The sequence below is a fragment of the Eretmochelys imbricata genome, chromosome 8 (assembly GCF_965152235.1).
Source record: "Eretmochelys imbricata isolate rEreImb1 chromosome 8, rEreImb1.hap1, whole genome shotgun sequence".
Classification (NCBI taxonomy): Eukaryota; Metazoa; Chordata; order Testudines; family Cheloniidae; genus Eretmochelys; species Eretmochelys imbricata.
The window spans coordinates 61,307,116-61,325,397 of NC_135579.1; the positions used below are offsets into that span (position 1 = coordinate 61,307,116).

Consider the following 18,282-nt stretch of genomic DNA (forward strand, 5'->3'; position numbering starts at 1 on the left):
AAATGTATTTTCCGCACCCAATAGAAGCGCTTCCAAGGCTGGGGGGAGTCAGGGGTAACGGAGCTGAGGGAGAGGGAAGGATCCTGGGAGTGAACCCGTCAAGGGTTGTTGGCTGTGGGTGGGAGAAGTATGGGGTTGTGGGGTGGGGTGGGATTGTTAGGGAATTGTGGAGCCTTTCCCATGCAGACCCTGGCTGACCTCTAGCTTGTCCCATTCAGTCAGGCACATTTCCCCCCGTCTTCATGTGTCCCTGCACTCCCACTCAGCCATCCCCATGCACCCCCCATCCCCATATGGCCCTACACCCCCACTCCCATTCATTCGCTGCGCCAGTCTGTCCCCCTGCACTAGCCCTTCTCAACTCCAATCTGTGACCCCACTGCATCTCTTGTGCCCAGCTCTCTGTCGTCCCCGTCCTCCCTCCCCCCCGCATATCCCATGCTCCTCGCTTGGCCCCATGGGCAGGGCACTGTGAGGAACGCAGGCTTCTCTTCCTTCCTTCCTTCCTTCCTTCCTTCCTTCCTCCATAGCTGCTGTTGAGCTGGCTGCCCTCTGTTCTGGTGCCACAGTAGTCCCAGCTGGGTTAAAGGCATAACTGCAGCACCTCTTGGGCAGAATGTGTTTTCTTCGGGGCGGGGGGAAGTCTGTGGGGGACATGAGTTCTGTGCACGTGCAGTGCTGTAGAATTCCCCCAGCAGTAAACTGGACAAGAAGGGAAACTTGATTTCAGGTGTCTGAACTTCATTTTGTTAAACAAAGAGCTGAACGCATGAGGAAACCCTTGCTGAAACAGTTATTCCTTAATTAATTCCTTCCTCTCACCCCATTTTTCCCCCCTTCCAAAGTTGCCTGTGACAACTGAGCATTTGAATTCTGCCCACAGCAGATTTCAGTGACCAGTCTGTAAGCAAAGAGCATTTCCTTTGTTCACTCTGTACCATGAGAGGGTTAATGGCACTTATTCTTCCTTTATAATAAATTAAGTAAGTTCGTGCTGGAGCTGGAAGGAGGAGCTGCAGAGTTCACAGGAATATTGGCAGGAGGTCTTTCCATCTCAGTGGTTTTTGATGTACCTAGCTTAAAAACCTTTTCTCACAGCATGCCCAGAAATATTTCTCAGATACGAAGCAGTGTGATAACTCAGTAGGTTGGGTTGAACATGTGGGAGTTGTGTGAGGGAAAAATCTCAGAATTGAAATCTAACAAATGCCCTATGATTATGCTTATGTATTTATGTACTTTTTGAAGTAAATCTCCATTCTCCTGGGAGCAGGGTTTTTTGAGAACTTCCTGAGCTCTTCCATGTTTTTTATCCTTTTCCCTCTATAAACCATTTCCAAATGTACTGCAAACAATGAACTCCAACATTAACTACAGTGAGAGCTTTTGATTCATGTTTTATTGTGGAATATTTTTCCACAATCTAAATATAGGATGTTTCAAAGGTTACTTTTTCTACATGAGATTGAGTCATACCCACGGGACTGAGGGAACCTTAGCAAGCCCCATTCTTTCCCCATCCCACCCAACCTCTGGGAAGACTGGAAGGACTGCACCACAGTCCTTCCATGGTCTCCATATTAACCAACAAGCTGGAATGGTTGCTATATCCATTTTTATGATGTTTATGCTGGGAGTTCACAGCTACTGGCTTTGTGGATTTCATGGCCCATCTCTTGACGTGCCCCTAAATCTCTTCTTTGTTGGGCTCTTTGGGGATGGTGCTGTCACAGTTCAGGACAACTGCACCCGTATTTCATCTCCGTAGTCCAACAAGGGCATCCATTCTCAGACTTCCAGCTCCCCAGCTGCACCTCTCTTGGGCAGAGAGGCATCTCTCTCCCTCATGAATGGGGTATTTCCAGACCTCACAGTTCAGAATGGTAGCCGTGTTAGTCTGTATCAGCAAAAAGAAAGAGGAGTACTTGTGGCACCTTAGAGATGAACACGTTTATTTGAGCATAAACTTTTGTGGGTTAAAGCCCACTTCATCAGATGCATGCAGTGGAAAATAGGGTAGGAAGATAGAGAGATCTCTATCTATACACAGAGAGAACATGGAAAAAATGGGGGTTGCCATACCAACTCTAATGAGACTAATCAATTAAGGTGGGCTATTATCAGCAGGAGAAAAAAACCTTTTGTAGTGATAATCAGGATGGCCAATTTCAAACAGTTGACAAGAAGGTGTGAGTAACAGTAGGGAAAAATTAGCATGGGGAAATAGTTTTTAGTTTGTATAATGATTCATCCACGCCCAGTCTTTATTCAAGCCTAATTTAATGGTGTCCAGTTTGCAAATTAATTCCAGTTCTGCAGTTTTTCATTGGAGTCTGTTTTTGCAGTTTTTTTTGTTCAATAATTGCGACTTTTAGGTCTGTAATTGAGTGTCCAGGGAGGTTGAAGTGTTCTCTGACTGGTTTTTGAATGTTACAATTCTTGATATCTGATTTGTGTCCATTTATTCTTTTGCATAGAGACTGTCCGGTTTGGCCAATGTACATGGCAGAGGGGCATTGCTGGCACATATCACATTGGTAAATGTGCTAGTGAACGAGCTTCTGATAGTGTGGCTGATGTGATTAGGTCCTATGATGGTGTCCCTTGAATAGATATGTGGACAGAGTTGGCAACGGGGTTTGTTGCAAGGATAGGTTCCTGGGTTAGTGTTTTTGTTGTGTGGTGGGTGTGTATATACTGTGATATCCCAATCAAGACAGACTTCCTAAACAGGCCAGCATCTCTGCTTTGCTTTCTCTTTGAAGGCTATGAATAAGGTAACTGCCTGTTGTTTTAAGTTACCACACAGCTTATTGTAAGCAAGCACCTTTATTCTTAGGGTAAAAGCATTACAGATAAAACATTTAAAAATAGTAAAAGAACCTACACGCATGCATACTAGAGATCTCCTCCTATCTCCACAAGGCCTCTGGTAAGTGTCAGTTCTTCCAGCCCTTCCTTAAGAATTGGGGCTCTCCCCTTAGATAGAAGGAGCTGTCCATTTGCTGGATCAGAAAGAAAAGTTCGGAATCAGTTTAAACTCAGGCTATTTATCCTTTCTTTGTCTGCTGGCCTCTGGAGAATCCACTTTGAAGGAGGATAGGCAAGTCTCCCCAGCAGGTGGAGAGCCTCTGGAGGGGTTACAACATGAGTGAATTTGCCTAGTCACCCTCCATAGTTAGTTTCTGGAGAGCTGTGATTACTTTCTGCCATGGAATTGCATACAGTCTCTGGCCCCCAATGATACTGTAAGATCTCCCAAAGATATTTCAGGAAATTGCTATATCTGTTGCAAGTGTAAGCCTCACTCTGGAGACCTGGATGTGTCACCAAATGGCCCTAATATGAGTGTTAAGTGACACAGAAGGTATCAGACGAACCCTCTGTGCCTGGTGAGTTTCACCATAGGGCAGCAGAAGGCTGAGAGACAAGGTAGGTGAGGTAATATCTTTTAGTGGACCAACTTCTGCTCTTGCTCGAAAGCTTGTCTCTCTCAACAGCAGAAGTTGCTCCACTAAAAGATATTACCTCACCTACCTTGTCCCTTTAATATCCTAGGCCTAACATGGCTACAACTGCACTGCATACAAGAGAAAAGATTACTCGCTTGGATTTGAACAACAGATCATTTCAGATATTATGCTTTGCCTCCCTGTACTGAATTTCTATTGTCTGTGGGGAAATCTGCAGGGAGAACCGAGCATTGGAGTAGAACTGTGGAAATTAGAGATGGGAAATGTGGATCTGAGCTAAAACTTTGCCCAAAGGGAAGTAGCTTTGTACAAAATTAAAGAATGTAAGAATTTAAGACGCCTTGTGCACATAACACTTACCAAGAACAATTCTTACAATATTACAACTTGTTACATGATCACAATTATGTAAAAGTCCTTTTTGGAGGCTACATATTATAAATTGATGAAAGTTTGCAGGTGGAAGTGACTTATCTCCTTCCAATGCAGGATTGTTCCCTTCAGAACACTTACCAGTGCTTTGTCCAACCCAGATATAAATGTTGGAAGCACTGAGGCTTTCTCACTTTGCTTGGGAGACTATCAAATCATCTGATCCTGATACTCATCATACATTTAGGAAGGGAAAATTTCATTCTATCATTGCTAGCTATGCCCCAGTCTTTCACCATCCTCTCCATTGTGGATGTTTTCACCTTTCAAATATTATGTATAATAAGTTTCTTTTACTTGCGGTCCCTAAGAAGAACTTTCAAAGGAAAAAAAGACTGTCCTTTGTTTTTGATGTATAAAGATAACCTGAGAGAGGTTATAAAACCCCCAAACAAATAAAACTACTGCTTGTTTTCTACTTTAAGAAATTCAGTCTATTTTCATCTTCCCTGCTCGCGCTGGAGAATTCTCACGATTGGTGCAATGGAGCAGGTGTTTTCTCAACCCTCAGTTGAAGGGATGGAAGTGTTTGGATTTTTAACTAGAGACATTTCTTCCCAACTATTAGGAGTGTATTTCAACACGGGGTTTTAAACTGTCTAATTAAAATTTTGCTCCTTTAACTTGTGATGTTCTACTAATCCCTCCGTTATCTATAGTCTTCCTTGGAAAATAGGGTAGACAATATGTAATATTGTTGCACTTCTAAAAAAAAGCAAACAAATTTTTGTCATTTTGAGGCAAATTGGGCACAACCCCACTTATTTCATTTGTAAGACACCCTTAAATAAGATATATGTATTGAACTCTAATCTTGATTCATAAATCAGTCCACTTCTCAGTTTTGCTTCTCTGGACTTTTTGTGTGTGTGTGTGTGTGTGGGGGGGGGGGGGTGATGAGGTGCCAAGAACTGAATGAGATATTCCAGAGATGGTCACACTTGGACTGTGTAGAGCGGGATTACTGCTTTCCTACCTGTAGCTTTGATGATTGTGTGTATACAGCACACAACTACATTACTGTGTTTTTGTTCTGTTGCACTGCACATTTGTCTAATTGGATATCCATCATGCCTGTGTACCTTCCAACATTATTGCTTTCCACATTTCTCCCTCCCATTGCACAGGTATTCTTAACTATCTCTCTCCCCCCCCAAATCATTAATTACCACAATACCATGTTGTTGCTTGCCAATATTTCTGGGTTTCTGTGGACCTTATTTGTGTGTACTTCCCAGTTTCGTATCATTTACAAATTTAATTTGCATCTTTTTAAGAACTCAGGAGATCCAGGCTCATGGTACTTGCCCCTGTCTTGAAGTGATGCAATTTGTGATAGAAATTAGGAGATTTTGAATTAAGACCAAGTGGCTTGCACTGAAATTCCTTGGTTTTTGTCATTTTAACTATTTTTTAAAATGTTCCTAGCTGTGGAGTTGTTTACACATGAGGGGAATACAGTCTCCAACCATCCCCACAATGGTATATAATAACTTGAGAAATTTAATAATCTGTAATTTTTCAATAATATTCTTATATTAAAGGTTCTATATACCTGGATCTGAGTAGACTTTGCTGCTGCTGTAGCACTTTTTAATAAGACCTCTTTTAGGTTGTGAGATAAAGCTTGTTAATGTAAAGAAAAACATTTTGTTCTTTGAATGTAAAAGCAATTTTGTATATGAGCTCTAGGTGGCAGAATTGTTCCGTGCTCCTGAAATTCATAGCTCTTGCATTGAACTTGATATCTGCAGCAATCTTTAAGGGTGAGATATGCCCAGTTAAATTAGGAGCTAGTATCCTTGTTACTAGCTTGTTCAAACTGAATACATTTGTGGTTTAAAAATGGTGACTGACTAACAGTATGAACGTGAGATTTTTATCTCACCCACCTTGTGTCTGTAATATAGTAACTCCTCACTTAATGTTGTAGTTATGTTCCTGAAAAATGATATTTTAAGCAAATCCAGTTTCCCCATAAGAATTAATGTAAATGGGGGTGTTAGGATCCAGGGAAATTTTTTTCACGAGACAAAAGACTATATTGCACGCGCGCACACACAGTATAAGTGTTAAATAGTTTAATACTGTACACAGCAATGATGATTGTGAAGCTTGGTTGAGGTGGTGGAGTCAGAGGGTGGGATATTTCCCAGGGAATGCCTTACTGCTAAATGATGAACTAGCACTCAGCTGAGCTCTCAAGGGTTAACACATTGTTAATATAGTCTCAAACGCTACAAGGCAGCACGAATGGAGGGAGGAGAGTCAGCAGCATGGCCGAGAGAGAGACAGACACACACACTCTGTGTGTGTGAGAGAGAGACGCTCATTGCTCCTTTTAAGTATGCTGACCCCACTCTAAGAAAGGAGCTGGGGGGGGGGAGGGGGACATCCTGACATTAGAACCCCTCTTCCCCCTCCCAGCCCCGGACACAGAAAATAGGAGGCTCCAGGGAGTAGCTCCAAGGCAGAGGGCAGGAGCAGCACAGGTCAGTGCTGGGAGGGACCCTGAACTACCTGGCAATCGATAGCCTGCTGGGTGCCTGCTGCACAGGGAACTTAGGGGGGCGGGGAGCTGATAGGGGGGCTGCTGGTCCACCTGGTTCCAAGCTCCCACCAGCTAGCTCCACCGGGATGCTCTTCCTGCAAGCAGTGGACAAAGGTGGCTGCCAAACCATGTTATAAGGGAACATTGCGCAACTTTAAACGAGTATGTTCTCTAATTGATCAGCAACGAAACACCGTTAACTGGGACGATTTTAAGTGAGGAGTTACTGTATTCTGGGACCAACACAGCCACAACAATGCAAATCTGATGGTAGTTTCATTTTATGATCTCAATCCCCATTTCATCTTTATGGGAGTTTACTTATGTCTACATTAGTATTTGTAACGGAGATCAACATACATATTTTGTATGTAAGCTTTTTGTTCTGTATAAAAACATCCCCAGTATGTGTTTTACCCACAATTAAGGGCCAGATTCCTATGCCCTTGCTCACGTAAAATACTGTTCAACTTTACTCCACAAATAATCCCTTTGAATTATTTGGGACTACTCGTGAAGTACAGTACTATTCTGTTTGAATAGGGGTTTTGGAATTTGGTTCTAAATAAATAATCCATCACACAGGAGCAGCATTTCTAACAAGAGCTTGTCTAAACTGGGGAGTTGCCTTCATGCCTTAGTTTCCTTACCTGAATAGCTATTGTGGAATGGCTCTCCATGTGAATGCTTACTGTACATTGAGTGCCATTGTGCAGTTAAGGTTAGTCCACTGCCAAAGTGGATTAAGCAAAACTGCACAAAGGCACTTTTAGTGCAGAGTAAGTGTGTCCAGACAGAACTGCATTTTAAATAGCTATTGCATTTTAAATTCACACCCTTGCTTATTTCACAATAGCTTTCCTGCGTAGACCAGCCTCATGGAAACCTTGAAGGAAGAGTCCATTTTCCACAAATGTTTCTATAGTAAAAATACAGAAACGGACTTCTTATGCAGTTTTAGTCATCGTCTCGACCTATTGTAATGTTTATAGCTGTTTCAAATTCCTGAATTATTTATTCTGTTTCACATAAAGATTTCAAATAGCTTTTTCATGTAGTACCCTTTTTAATATAAAAATACTAGTGGATAAAGTGTAATAATGCAGAACAAATGAGGTGTGAAATCTGTTCTGCAAAACATAATCCACACATTTAATGGAAATATCTATCTGCATTTTCTGTATAGAGTATAGTACACTATAGAACTGCTGAAACCTCTAAAACACTAGGAAGCAATACTTGATTCAAAGAACAGCTGTTTGTGAAAGGTAGGGTGTGGCTGTTGTATTTAGACTTCATTCAGCCTCTAATCATTTCATGTTCTTTAAACATCTCCCACAATCTTAAAATGTATTAATTACTGCAGTGTCCCATAATAAATCTCATGCACACTAACCTAACCACAGACCCAGTAGAACTTAGTTGTCAGTCCCTCAGTCTACTTCTGTATTAAAGCCCAACTAAAAAGATGGGTTAAATGTGGGTACTACTTGAATTCAAATGATATTGGAAGTCCATCTACCAGTCGGTGGTAAGCCTCAGTACAGACAAAATCTGCATGTAATATAGTTTGACATAGAGATCTACTTAGGCTTAATTTTTAGGGCTGGCAGGACCTGAATCAGCGGGTGGAGTCATTTTCCAATCCAAACCTCTTCTCTACCCGCCAAGCCTGAGCCACTACCTCCATTTCCTGCCTGTAGTTTTGGAATGGCAGTGGCTGTATGTGCTGGCGACTGTCTGCCCTACCCCTGATGCACTGTGCATTGTGACAAAGTTCCTCCTCTACCTTGGTGGGTCTCGTGCTTATTGGCGGATTTGCTCGCCTTGGAGATTCACGGTAGCCCTCAGTTTGGCTGTTTTCATGAACCCACAGTCCAGGTCAACTCTTCCTGTGTCTAATCAGGAGTTGGGAGGTTTGGGGGGAACCCGGGCCTCCCCTCTACTCCGGGTTCCAGCCCAGGGCCCTGTGGAATGCAGCTGCCTAGAGTGCCTCCTGGAACAGCTGTGTGACAGCTACAACTCCCTGGGCTACTTCCCCATGGCCTCCTCCCAACACCTTCTTTATCATCATCAAAGGACCTTCCTCTTGGTGTCTGTTAATGCTTGTACTCCTCAGCTCTCCAGCAGTACGCCTTCTCACTCTCAGCTCCTCTCACGCACCACAAACTGAAGTGAGCTCCTTTTTAAACCCAGGTGCCCTGATTAGCCTGCCTTAATTGATTCTAGCAGCTTCTTGATTGGCTGCAGGTGTTCTAATCAGCCTGTCTGCCTTAATTATGTCCAGAAGGTTCCTGATTGTTCTGGAACCATCCCTGTTACCTTACCCAGGGAAAAGGGACCTACTTAACCTGGGGCTAATATATCTGCCTTCTGTCACTCTCCTGTAGCCATCTGACCTGACCCTGTCACAGCATGCTGTGGATTGAGAGGTACTGCAACTCATCAGCATGCTCACCCTGCTGCACATGCAGAACAGTGATGTGGTGGCGGCTGGCTGCCAGGAGCCGGGTACTCCGATGTTGCTGTGCCAATCCCACTGATCCAAGCCAGGGAGGGTCTGGTTGTCTTCTCATTTGAACTGACCTGGATCCAACATTTGTAGTGGGTTTGGGTCAGGATGAAGTTTGACTTTCTTCTCACCTGTCACCTGAGAGTTTCATTCTGCAGTAAGCTCTGTGCAGGCACTGGTGCCCATCTTGTAACTTGTAGAAATGATGCCTGAGTTAGCACCAATTGGGCAACATTTGCACTTTCCCATGTCATTTAAAAAACAAATGGATAATTTAAAAAAAAAAAAAAAGATTTAAAAGAAAATGATTCATTTTATTTGTGTGACTTTTGTTGTATTTTCCTTGCTCCCCATCAGCTGCTGTCTTGTTCTCTCCCATACTTTCCCTTCCCAGCAGATTTTTTCCCCCCCTTTGATTGATATTTTGGTGACTTCAGGGTTTTTTAAAGAGTAAATAGAAATTTCTGATTAGCTTTTGTACTTGAAAACAAGTTTGTCCATATACCATAATGAATAAATAGCAGGTACAGATGGACTCGGAAGCAGCTAGAATAGCTTCCACATGACTGACAGTAGTAACCAGACAGAGAAACGACAAATGATGGGATTTCCATGTAGTCAGTGGTTCTTTAAAGTACTTTTTAAATTACCCAAAGAAGTCATTGTTAGTTCATGCCCCCAAATGGGGGAATTTTAGTAATATGAAAGTGCACAATTTGGTGTTTAAGCTGAATTTGGAGCAGAAGTTAGAGGGATTTTCGGACACAAATGTGTGTAGATATGGACAATGAAAGCTTAATGTTGCTTCTACCTTTCAGGACTTTGAGGAAGCACTAGCTACATAGGTCAGCTGGTTGCAATACTGACTTTCTGACTCAGTCTTCTTTTCTGTCAGAAGGTTGTAACTTTGAGTTCCAGAATGAGCTCACAGACAACATTTCTGGATCCTTATTTCTGGATGTTTACTCTTAATATAGATGTAGGACTAAAGAGATATAGCTAAGTATTAGTTTTGGTCTTGGGAACCTACATTTTCACACTGTTGAAAACCTCAGTGCAAACATTTTATAGTTGTGCATTTTATTAATGACTTGGAATATAACTTATATGAGCAGTCTAAGTCTCAGTCTATTGTTTATCTGCATGCTAAACCAAAAATCTGGTCTAGACTCATGAAATTTTAACTTGCTTACCAGTTGACAAACTGTCAACCTTCCCTTAAAAATCCTTCACATATTGGCTAATTGGTGTGTCTGACCTAGGGTTGAAAATGAACACTGCATTTAGTTTTCCTGTAAATGGCAGAAGAAATTATTTCTACTCAGACTACTACTTACCTAAATTCCTCCCCGTCTCAGCATATCCATTTCTACCTCCTGGGTTTCAGAAGGGGTTAACGTGTTGTTCAATTGACCCAAGATGAAGTATATGGTGAAGAGCAAGGAAACTAAGGCATGAAGGCAACTAGTGATACGTTGACAAAATTTTAAAGAGGCTCCCTCAAATTGATTTCATAGGTGATACACGTGGTATGGCCTGACAGATATTTTCCCCTTCCTACTCTACCAAACAATCCATCACTCCTCCCACACGCTTCCATTCATATCCTAGTATCTCTGTATCTTCCCCAGCATTTCAGATGCTCTTCTAGGTGCTTCTCCTACCTGTGTCAGAAATGTATTCTGTGGCCTTTGCTGCCAGGGTTGGGAATGGATACCCTTTGACTGTGTGTGTGTGTGTGTGGAGGGGCGGGTGTTAGGTGAGGAGCAGGTACACTGGAGAGTTGGGCTGGATGGTCAGCCGGAGATTGAATCCATTTTTGTTTCTGAGGTGGACAGGTCTCACAGCTGGCAGTCTTCCTTGCAAATGGAGGAATTGTCTCCCTTTTCTGGTGTAGGGAGTTGGGAGCAGCAGTTTACACCTAACTGGTTTTGGGTAGTGGGTTTGTCTGGTAGTGCTGGAGTTACAATGGGGAGCAGGTCTCCAGGTTCCCATTGCTGGGTCTGGGCAGGCAGATATCATTGGACAGAAAGGCAGGCTACCCTATTTTCAGAACCTTGATTCAGTACAGAAGTTTAGCCCCACCTCCTTTCCTCTTCATGCCCTGATAAAGCAGCCAGTGGGAGGGATTGTTTGTAGAGGTGCTGGTTAAGGGTGCAGGGAATTCCCAGTGCAATAACTGCTATCTCCAAAGCCAAAATACTTATACTTGCAGCTGCCTTAGCAAGCAGTAGCTAACAAAGCTGCAGCCAGGACTGAAAATTATAAGAAGTAGGTCTGACTTTATTGTGTGTGTTGCCATCTCTTATCCCCCAACAAAACTAATTCTTGTGTACCATCACACCACTATATGCAGAGCTGGTCTGATCATTTTGAGATTGAATAGCCAGATGATCCTTTGCAGTGCACCACAAACTTAACTGACCTTAAGCATCTCTGTGGGTGAGTTTTAGATGTCCTTCTGCAGAAGCTAAGCCCAGCTGAAGAGTTGTGCCTTCCTCCCTTTTCTCTCCACCCCCTCTTCCCCAAGTTCAGAACTTACTTAGAGATCTGTGGAAATCTCCTGCTGTTCCCTATGTTTCTGACTGCATCTTTGATAGTCATGTCTTTATACATGTTGTCAGGCTGACAATATGCTGCACTTGTCTCGTATCTAAAGAAATGGTGATTTAGTCACGGTTTTTACACTGGATCATGCTACTGAAAACTATATTCCACTGCAATTTCTTTTTTAAAGAAACTGTTGTAACGTATATTTAAATAGACTGTAGCACAGGGGAGAGCAAACTTTTTGGCCTGAGGGCCACATTTGGATATGGAAATTGTATGGTGGGCCATCAATGCTCACGAAATGAACAATTCAGAGATATTCAAATAAACTTTATTTCATAAAGATACATTTTAGTGGAAATAAACATAAAACCTTACTTACCATTATAAATATACCGTCATAACATATTTCAGTAATTAAACTAAACTTACCCCCTTTCCATGCCCTTTCTCTCTAGCCTGGATTTGTCAGGCTTCAGCTTCCAGTCGTTGGAAGTCATTGAGATTCACCAGCCCTTTGCTCTCAGAAATCTCCTCCTACGCATGTCCCGACAGCCCACAACTTTGAAAACTGCCACTGAGCACTCCCTGGCCAACTACTCTTTGTTTTATCCTCAACAATGGAAAATTAACACTACTAAAAATCAGTCACCTAAGCCAACGAGTAGGAGGCACGTGGGCTTGCACATTCCAGGCTCTGATGGCGCGTTTGGTCGTGCAGCCAGAGCAATGTGCATGCTGTCATGCAGGTCCTGAACACACAGGGCGCTCCAGGCAGGTGCAGCGCGGCAAGTCCCCTACCCTGCTCCCTGGTGGGAGCAGCAGGACAAGCCCCCAACTCCGCTCCCTGGCTGTAGCGCCAGAGTGTGGCAGCCCCCAACCTCGCTCCCCAGCGATGGAGCTTGAGGGCTGGATTAAAAGGTCTGACGGGCTGGACGTGGGCCGTAGTTTTCCCACCCCTGCTGTAGCATCTGCACGCAGGTATCTTTGCAGTCATAAATGGCTGAGTATTCACCAGTTTAAAAGGATAGGTTCTCAGAATAAATACCATAAAGACCCAGTAGCTTTGTTTTGGTGCTCAGGCTGCACCCACCTACATTGAACAGATAGGGTGATGTGATGGAAATCCATGAGATGTGTGTGAGTCCTTGCACAATGTTTCAGTTCTTCAGACACTCCCAAAGAGGAGTGAACAAAGTCTTTCTAATTTGTGTGCAGTTTTCTCTGTATTTACAAGTAGGCATACATTCTTTGAAGCACATGTGTTGACTCAAAAAATGTCTTCTAGCTGTATTTCTAGTGCTCCAACCAGCTTTGATGGTCAGTGGGATTCATAAGTGTCTAACTTGCTTTCCAGAATTTTGCCAAGAATATTTTTGCGATTCTTCAGTCAGTAAAAGCCAGAGAAGAAGGTCGTGCACCTGAACAGAGGCCTGCACCAAATACAGCACCAGCGGTAAGAATAACTCTTCTTATTATGGACCTGCTGCTCGTAGCTCCATAGCTGAAGTTGAATTGAGTAAATAATGGCAATTTTCTGAAACCACTCTTCATTTTGTTTGGCTCTAATTGAATAAATTACAGTAACTTGCTCATGCAGAACTTTTTCTTAGATCAAAACTGTATATAGTGGTATTGGAAGAGTGAATACGCTTCGTTTGCTACTTACAGACTGAACAGTTAGTGCCAACTACTGTATGTACCGAACACTCACTGGCATTCTGCAGCTACTTGGAAGAAGTATATTAGATGAGACTATCGCTATTTCCAGCAAAATGCCTTGCTAACTGTATTTTTTGACAGATAAAGTAGTAAAATGTTTAAGAAGCTGGAACATGACTCATGAGCAGCAACAGATTGAACCAGCTGTCCTATGCCTGTGTCAAATCAAAGACCGATTTACATTTTTATTATTCAGGTCTATCTAGGCATTAAGAAAAGCAATGGTTTTGAATTGTGATGTTTACTGTTGTTTTATTAAACTTAATAACTAAATTCTTGAACTCCTAATGGTAATCTGCTATGAAGCCAGTTAGTCTTACTTCGACTTATTTTGATACCTCTGTGTTATATGCCAATGTACCGGATTGGAGTAGCAAGATGAATTTCAACATTTAAATGCTTGCTGTATGCTGAATTTCATAAATTGTTCATGGGACTACTTAGACATACTGTTTGGAATGATTGTAACTGTGTTACTAAGTCACCCATGAAAAAGATGCATGAATCGATATTTAGTGCATCATTAGATTGGCAGCATTTTGAAAATGCATTTTAAATCTGCCTTTTTTTCCTCTCAATTTAATCTTGTTCTGTAGGTTTAGCACCTCTTTAGCTTAATCAGATTTGTTGTGGAGTCTTCTGTGCATGTGGCTGAAGGACCAGCCATATGTTGTCAGATGACCATTCATTCTTGAGCCCCAAGATGTTAGCAAATGCACGGGAACTGGATTTCATTCATTTTGCTCAGTTAACATGGCTTTCTGTTACTTTTGTCTTGCTTCTGAATGTTGTCAGTTCTCTAGATTTGCATGTCATTAAGTATTTCTTTAAAACCTACTATTTCAATAAGAGGTTAAAATGAAGTATATTAATTAAAAGTACAAACGGTCTGAAAACTTCCACCTATATAATTGTCCAAAACTGTAAAGTCAATTTACATACAATATTTATTTTCCAAAGTTCAGAAACTAAAATGTGTTAACATACGTTTTGAGATGCTGTAGCATATCATGTTTGCTAATTTGTTTTAGGATCCCACTTTACGGACTAAGCAATCTATTCCAGCTGCCTACAACAGATACGATCAGGAAAGATTTAAAGGAAAGGAAGGTAAGTTGATCTCCAATACTAATTAGCATTAAGGAAACACTACATTTGAGAACTGAAAAGTGAAACTGACTCATCTGTTTTCATTGTCAAAGCTGAATAAAGTGCGAAGTATAAGCCCATAAATGATGACTGAAACGTCTTCACATGTAGTCTCTGGTAGTAACACAAGCTAGGAATCTTATTTATTGAAAATGATTTTTTCACCTTAACTTTTAAGAAACTGTCTAGTTGAAAACAAAACTTAAATGTTAAACACTTTTTTGTTCACTTTCAAGGCAGAGACAGTGTAAGTAGTTTCAACTCAGAGGGTCTGGGTCTCTACAGATATTAGTCAAGCCAATAGTCCTTCAGTGCTAATTAAAAAAAAAAAATCTGATAGAGCATCCTTTAAATAGTATGTCCTGAAATTAAAGGGGAAAAAAAATCTTTTAATAATAAAATAAAAAAAAAAAGTGAAGGTCCTTCTGTTCTAATGAATGCCTCAGATATTTTGAGCCAAGTACATAATATACTCAGGTCCAGTCTTCTTTCCCCTTCCCTGGGAGGGAGGGAAGGAGGGAGGGAGTTGGTTGAAAGAGTAGAGATATGCCAACCTGTACTTTCAGAGGCATTGGTACATACCTCGATACTGCACTGGTGCTCTTTTTTAATTTAACAATTTTTAAATGGCAATATTAATTCATAAAGACTGGTGTAGTGTTCGTGGAAATTGCTTCAATAACTTTATAAAGTCAGCCAGTGACTGGCCTTCAGATTTCTTAGGAGAGGGCTAAGGGAACACCTGGGCATCTCTTCCCTAGCCATGAATCCACATTGGGGGACTGCTAGTCAGCCATTTCTTTTGACGAGTTGGGCACTGAGTCTTGTGTGTGTCTGTCTGCCCATCTGTCTGGGTTTTTTTTTAAGAGTACAAAATTTTGAAAAATATGGGAGGAATGTAATCTAATTAAAACCCATGTAGGTCTGGAGGAGCTATGGTTTTTGTATCCTAAACAGCAGAGACTAAAGATAATTAGTAGTTCCACTGTAGTTCTCATTACAAATTAGGAATGCGTTTTTTTCCTGTACCGTGTAGTGTATATAATGTGTGTGGCTTAAAATCAAATCCCACCGTTCGTATTTATAATGTATTTATGTACACTGCAGTGGTACATTTAATATGAGACTATGAGCCCCTGCTCTGAAGTAGTTATAATCTAAAAGCAGACAAAAAGCAGATACAATAAAGCTATCAAGTTGTTAGGATTGCCTATGGTTCTCTTTTTATGGAGACCTTTTGGAACTTAGGATTCTGGGAAAGATTTGAAGGAAAAGAGGGCTTATTACTTGGCCTTGAGGTACAGTAACTCTCAGTACCTGAGCCATGTAACTTCCATTATCAATGGTGATTAATAATTGAGACAAACCTGGGTCCTCTGCATTTAAAAGTTCCAACCTATGTGGGTTCTATAATATGTTCTCTGTATGGCTTCTTTTGGATTTGGTGAGATTGAGACTCATGGTGGATTTTCAGGTACCCATAGCTTTATAAAAAGGAAATGTTCACATTTTTATTCTTAAAACTATTCCATGTTCTCAAAGATAATAGAAGCCATGGCTTCACATCTTTAAAAACAAAAAGCCCTGTGGATTTAGCAGAGCATGGTAATAAACACTGACAAACCTTTAAGCAGAACACATCAGCTTTTGACAAAGTGCAAATAATTTTTAGAAATGGTAACCATCTGATAAAAATAATAACCTTCAATGTATGAGGTACCGAACATTCAAGTGGAAAATAGGTTTAAGCTGAAAAAACAGTAACACTTCATAACCATCAGCTGCTAAATGTCTATTGCCCTCAGTCTTTTTCTCTGCAGTTTCTCCTTAATATTCTGCAGGTCAAGCAGCTTTCATGCCATCCATTAAACTTGTTATGATTCTGTCCTGTTTTTAACAAATTAAGTCTGACAGCTGACCTTTAACAATTCGATTTTATTAAAAATAAACTGATAGACCTGTATATTCATATTTTTTTCTATTGTATATCTATTTATTTTGTGGATGTAGTTACATATGAAACCTTGGATGCTAAACATCTAAATGAATGCATAGTGCAGCGGTTCTCAAAGTGTGGGTCAGGACCACATCTTAATGGGGTCGCCAGGGCTGGGGTTGCTGGGGCTGAGCATGAATTCCGAGCCCCGCCGCCTGGGGCCGAACCCTGGGGCTTCGGCTTTGGACCCCCTCACTCAGGCCTGAACCCTGGGGCTTCAACTTTGGTCCCCCTGCCCAGGGCGGCAGGGCTCCAGTGGGCTCAGGCTTCGGTCCCCCCTCCTGGGGTCATGTAGTAATTTTTGTTGTCAGAAAGGGGTTGCTTGCAATGAAGTTTGAGAACCACTGGCATAGTGAAATGCATTTGGAAGATCAATTGGCCTGGGTGAGAGCAAATCATATTGAGCATTAATGCCAGTCTTGAAAACACAGAAGAAAGCAAGTTGTCTTGAATGAAGAGTTGAATATGTAGTGTGGCATTCATTCTTGTTACCAACAGGATTAGTTTTTGTAGGGTTGTCTTTAATATGCTAACTCTTTTAGAAAAAGACAATGTAATAATTGATTATAGAAAGAGGAGTGCAGTGTGCTCAAACATGGTGACCACAGCACTTTCATTTCACCCAGACCAGGATCTTTTAAACTACAAAATTCTCCCAACTGTACAGATTTCTTGTCTGTTGCTTGTGTCACATTTTATATACATGCTATTACAATTTGAAACCTGTGTCAGCCATAGCAATGTGCACTTCTTGGAAAGACTATAGCTACTATTTGATTTCCATACAGTATAAAATGTAGGGAGTGAAAAAATCAATGTTTTTCAGGGGGGAGATAATGTGGTTCTGATCCTTGTTATATGTGGATGGCTCAAGAGCAGTGTGCCTCATTGCTAAATTTGTGTTCATTGAAGCACCCACAAAATACAGTTAAGTTTAAAAATAAATAAATAAAAAAGGTAAATTTTAGTGGTGTGTTTTTTTTTGTTTGTTTTTTTGGTGTGGGTACAGTGTGGACTTACGGAGGTGGGGAGTAATTCTGTACCCGAGAGGGAAAAGGAACCTTGTGTTTGAGCTGGGTAATCCTGGGGTAGGAATGCTAGAAACCGCTAACCCTAGAGAGAAGGCTTGGTTTGAGTTTTATCTAGTGAAATCTTATTATGTTACTAATAAGACAAATTCTGGGTTTTTTGGGGCTCTGCACAATATACAAAGTATTTTAGAACATTATTGGAAAAGCAACTACTTATCGCCTCATTAAGCACTAAATTTTCATACCCTGTACAAAGGCAGCGTACAGAACCTATTGGGAACATAATGCAAAGGCTTGCAAAATGGGGGCAGAGATGTATCCTCAACCTGAAGCTGGAACTTGTGCAGCTACTCTGCAACTCCTGCTGCAGCCTGTGGGGTATAGGACAGAGTTAAGGGAGAAGAATTCCTTACATGGAGTATATTAGTACAGCATTTATTTTTAAATATTTCTAGTTCTCCTAATACCATGTTGATACTAAGTTAAAACTTTTTCATATTTATCATTTACCATTTGTTTTTTATCTTTGTACCACATTGTCAGTGTTTTAGCAAATTCACTAGGGTTGCTGTTAAAGAACTGTTAAGCCCAAGATTTTCAAGAGTGACTAGGACTTGTGTGTTCAACTTTTGACACCTCAAGGGAGCCTGATTCTTTTAGAAGATGCTGAAGTACCAACCCTCTGAAAATGAGGCCCCTCTAACAAATCTCATGTTGGGCACCCAAAATCATGATCACTTTTTTGAAAATCTCTGCCTCAGCAGATAATCACTGGGTGAAATTCTAGCGCCTATGATATGTAGGAAGTCAGATTATCATAATAGTTCCTTCTGATCTTACTCTCAAATGCTAATAGCATATTGAAT

The 18,282-nt window shown here is 41.3% G+C and overlaps 1 protein-coding gene across 1 annotated transcript in view; it reads left to right on the forward strand.

Annotated features, from left to right (window-relative positions):
• Window positions 1–18,282, forward strand: part of CDC73 (cell division cycle 73) — a 177,637-nt gene that overhangs the window by 23,437 nt on the left and 135,918 nt on the right. The window contains exons 8-9 of the mRNA XM_077823775.1: window positions 12,876–12,974; window positions 14,272–14,350. Coding sequence (XP_077679901.1) covers window positions 12,876–12,974; window positions 14,272–14,350 — 178 coding nt within the window. The remainder of the gene's footprint in view (window positions 1–12,875; window positions 12,975–14,271; window positions 14,351–18,282) is intronic.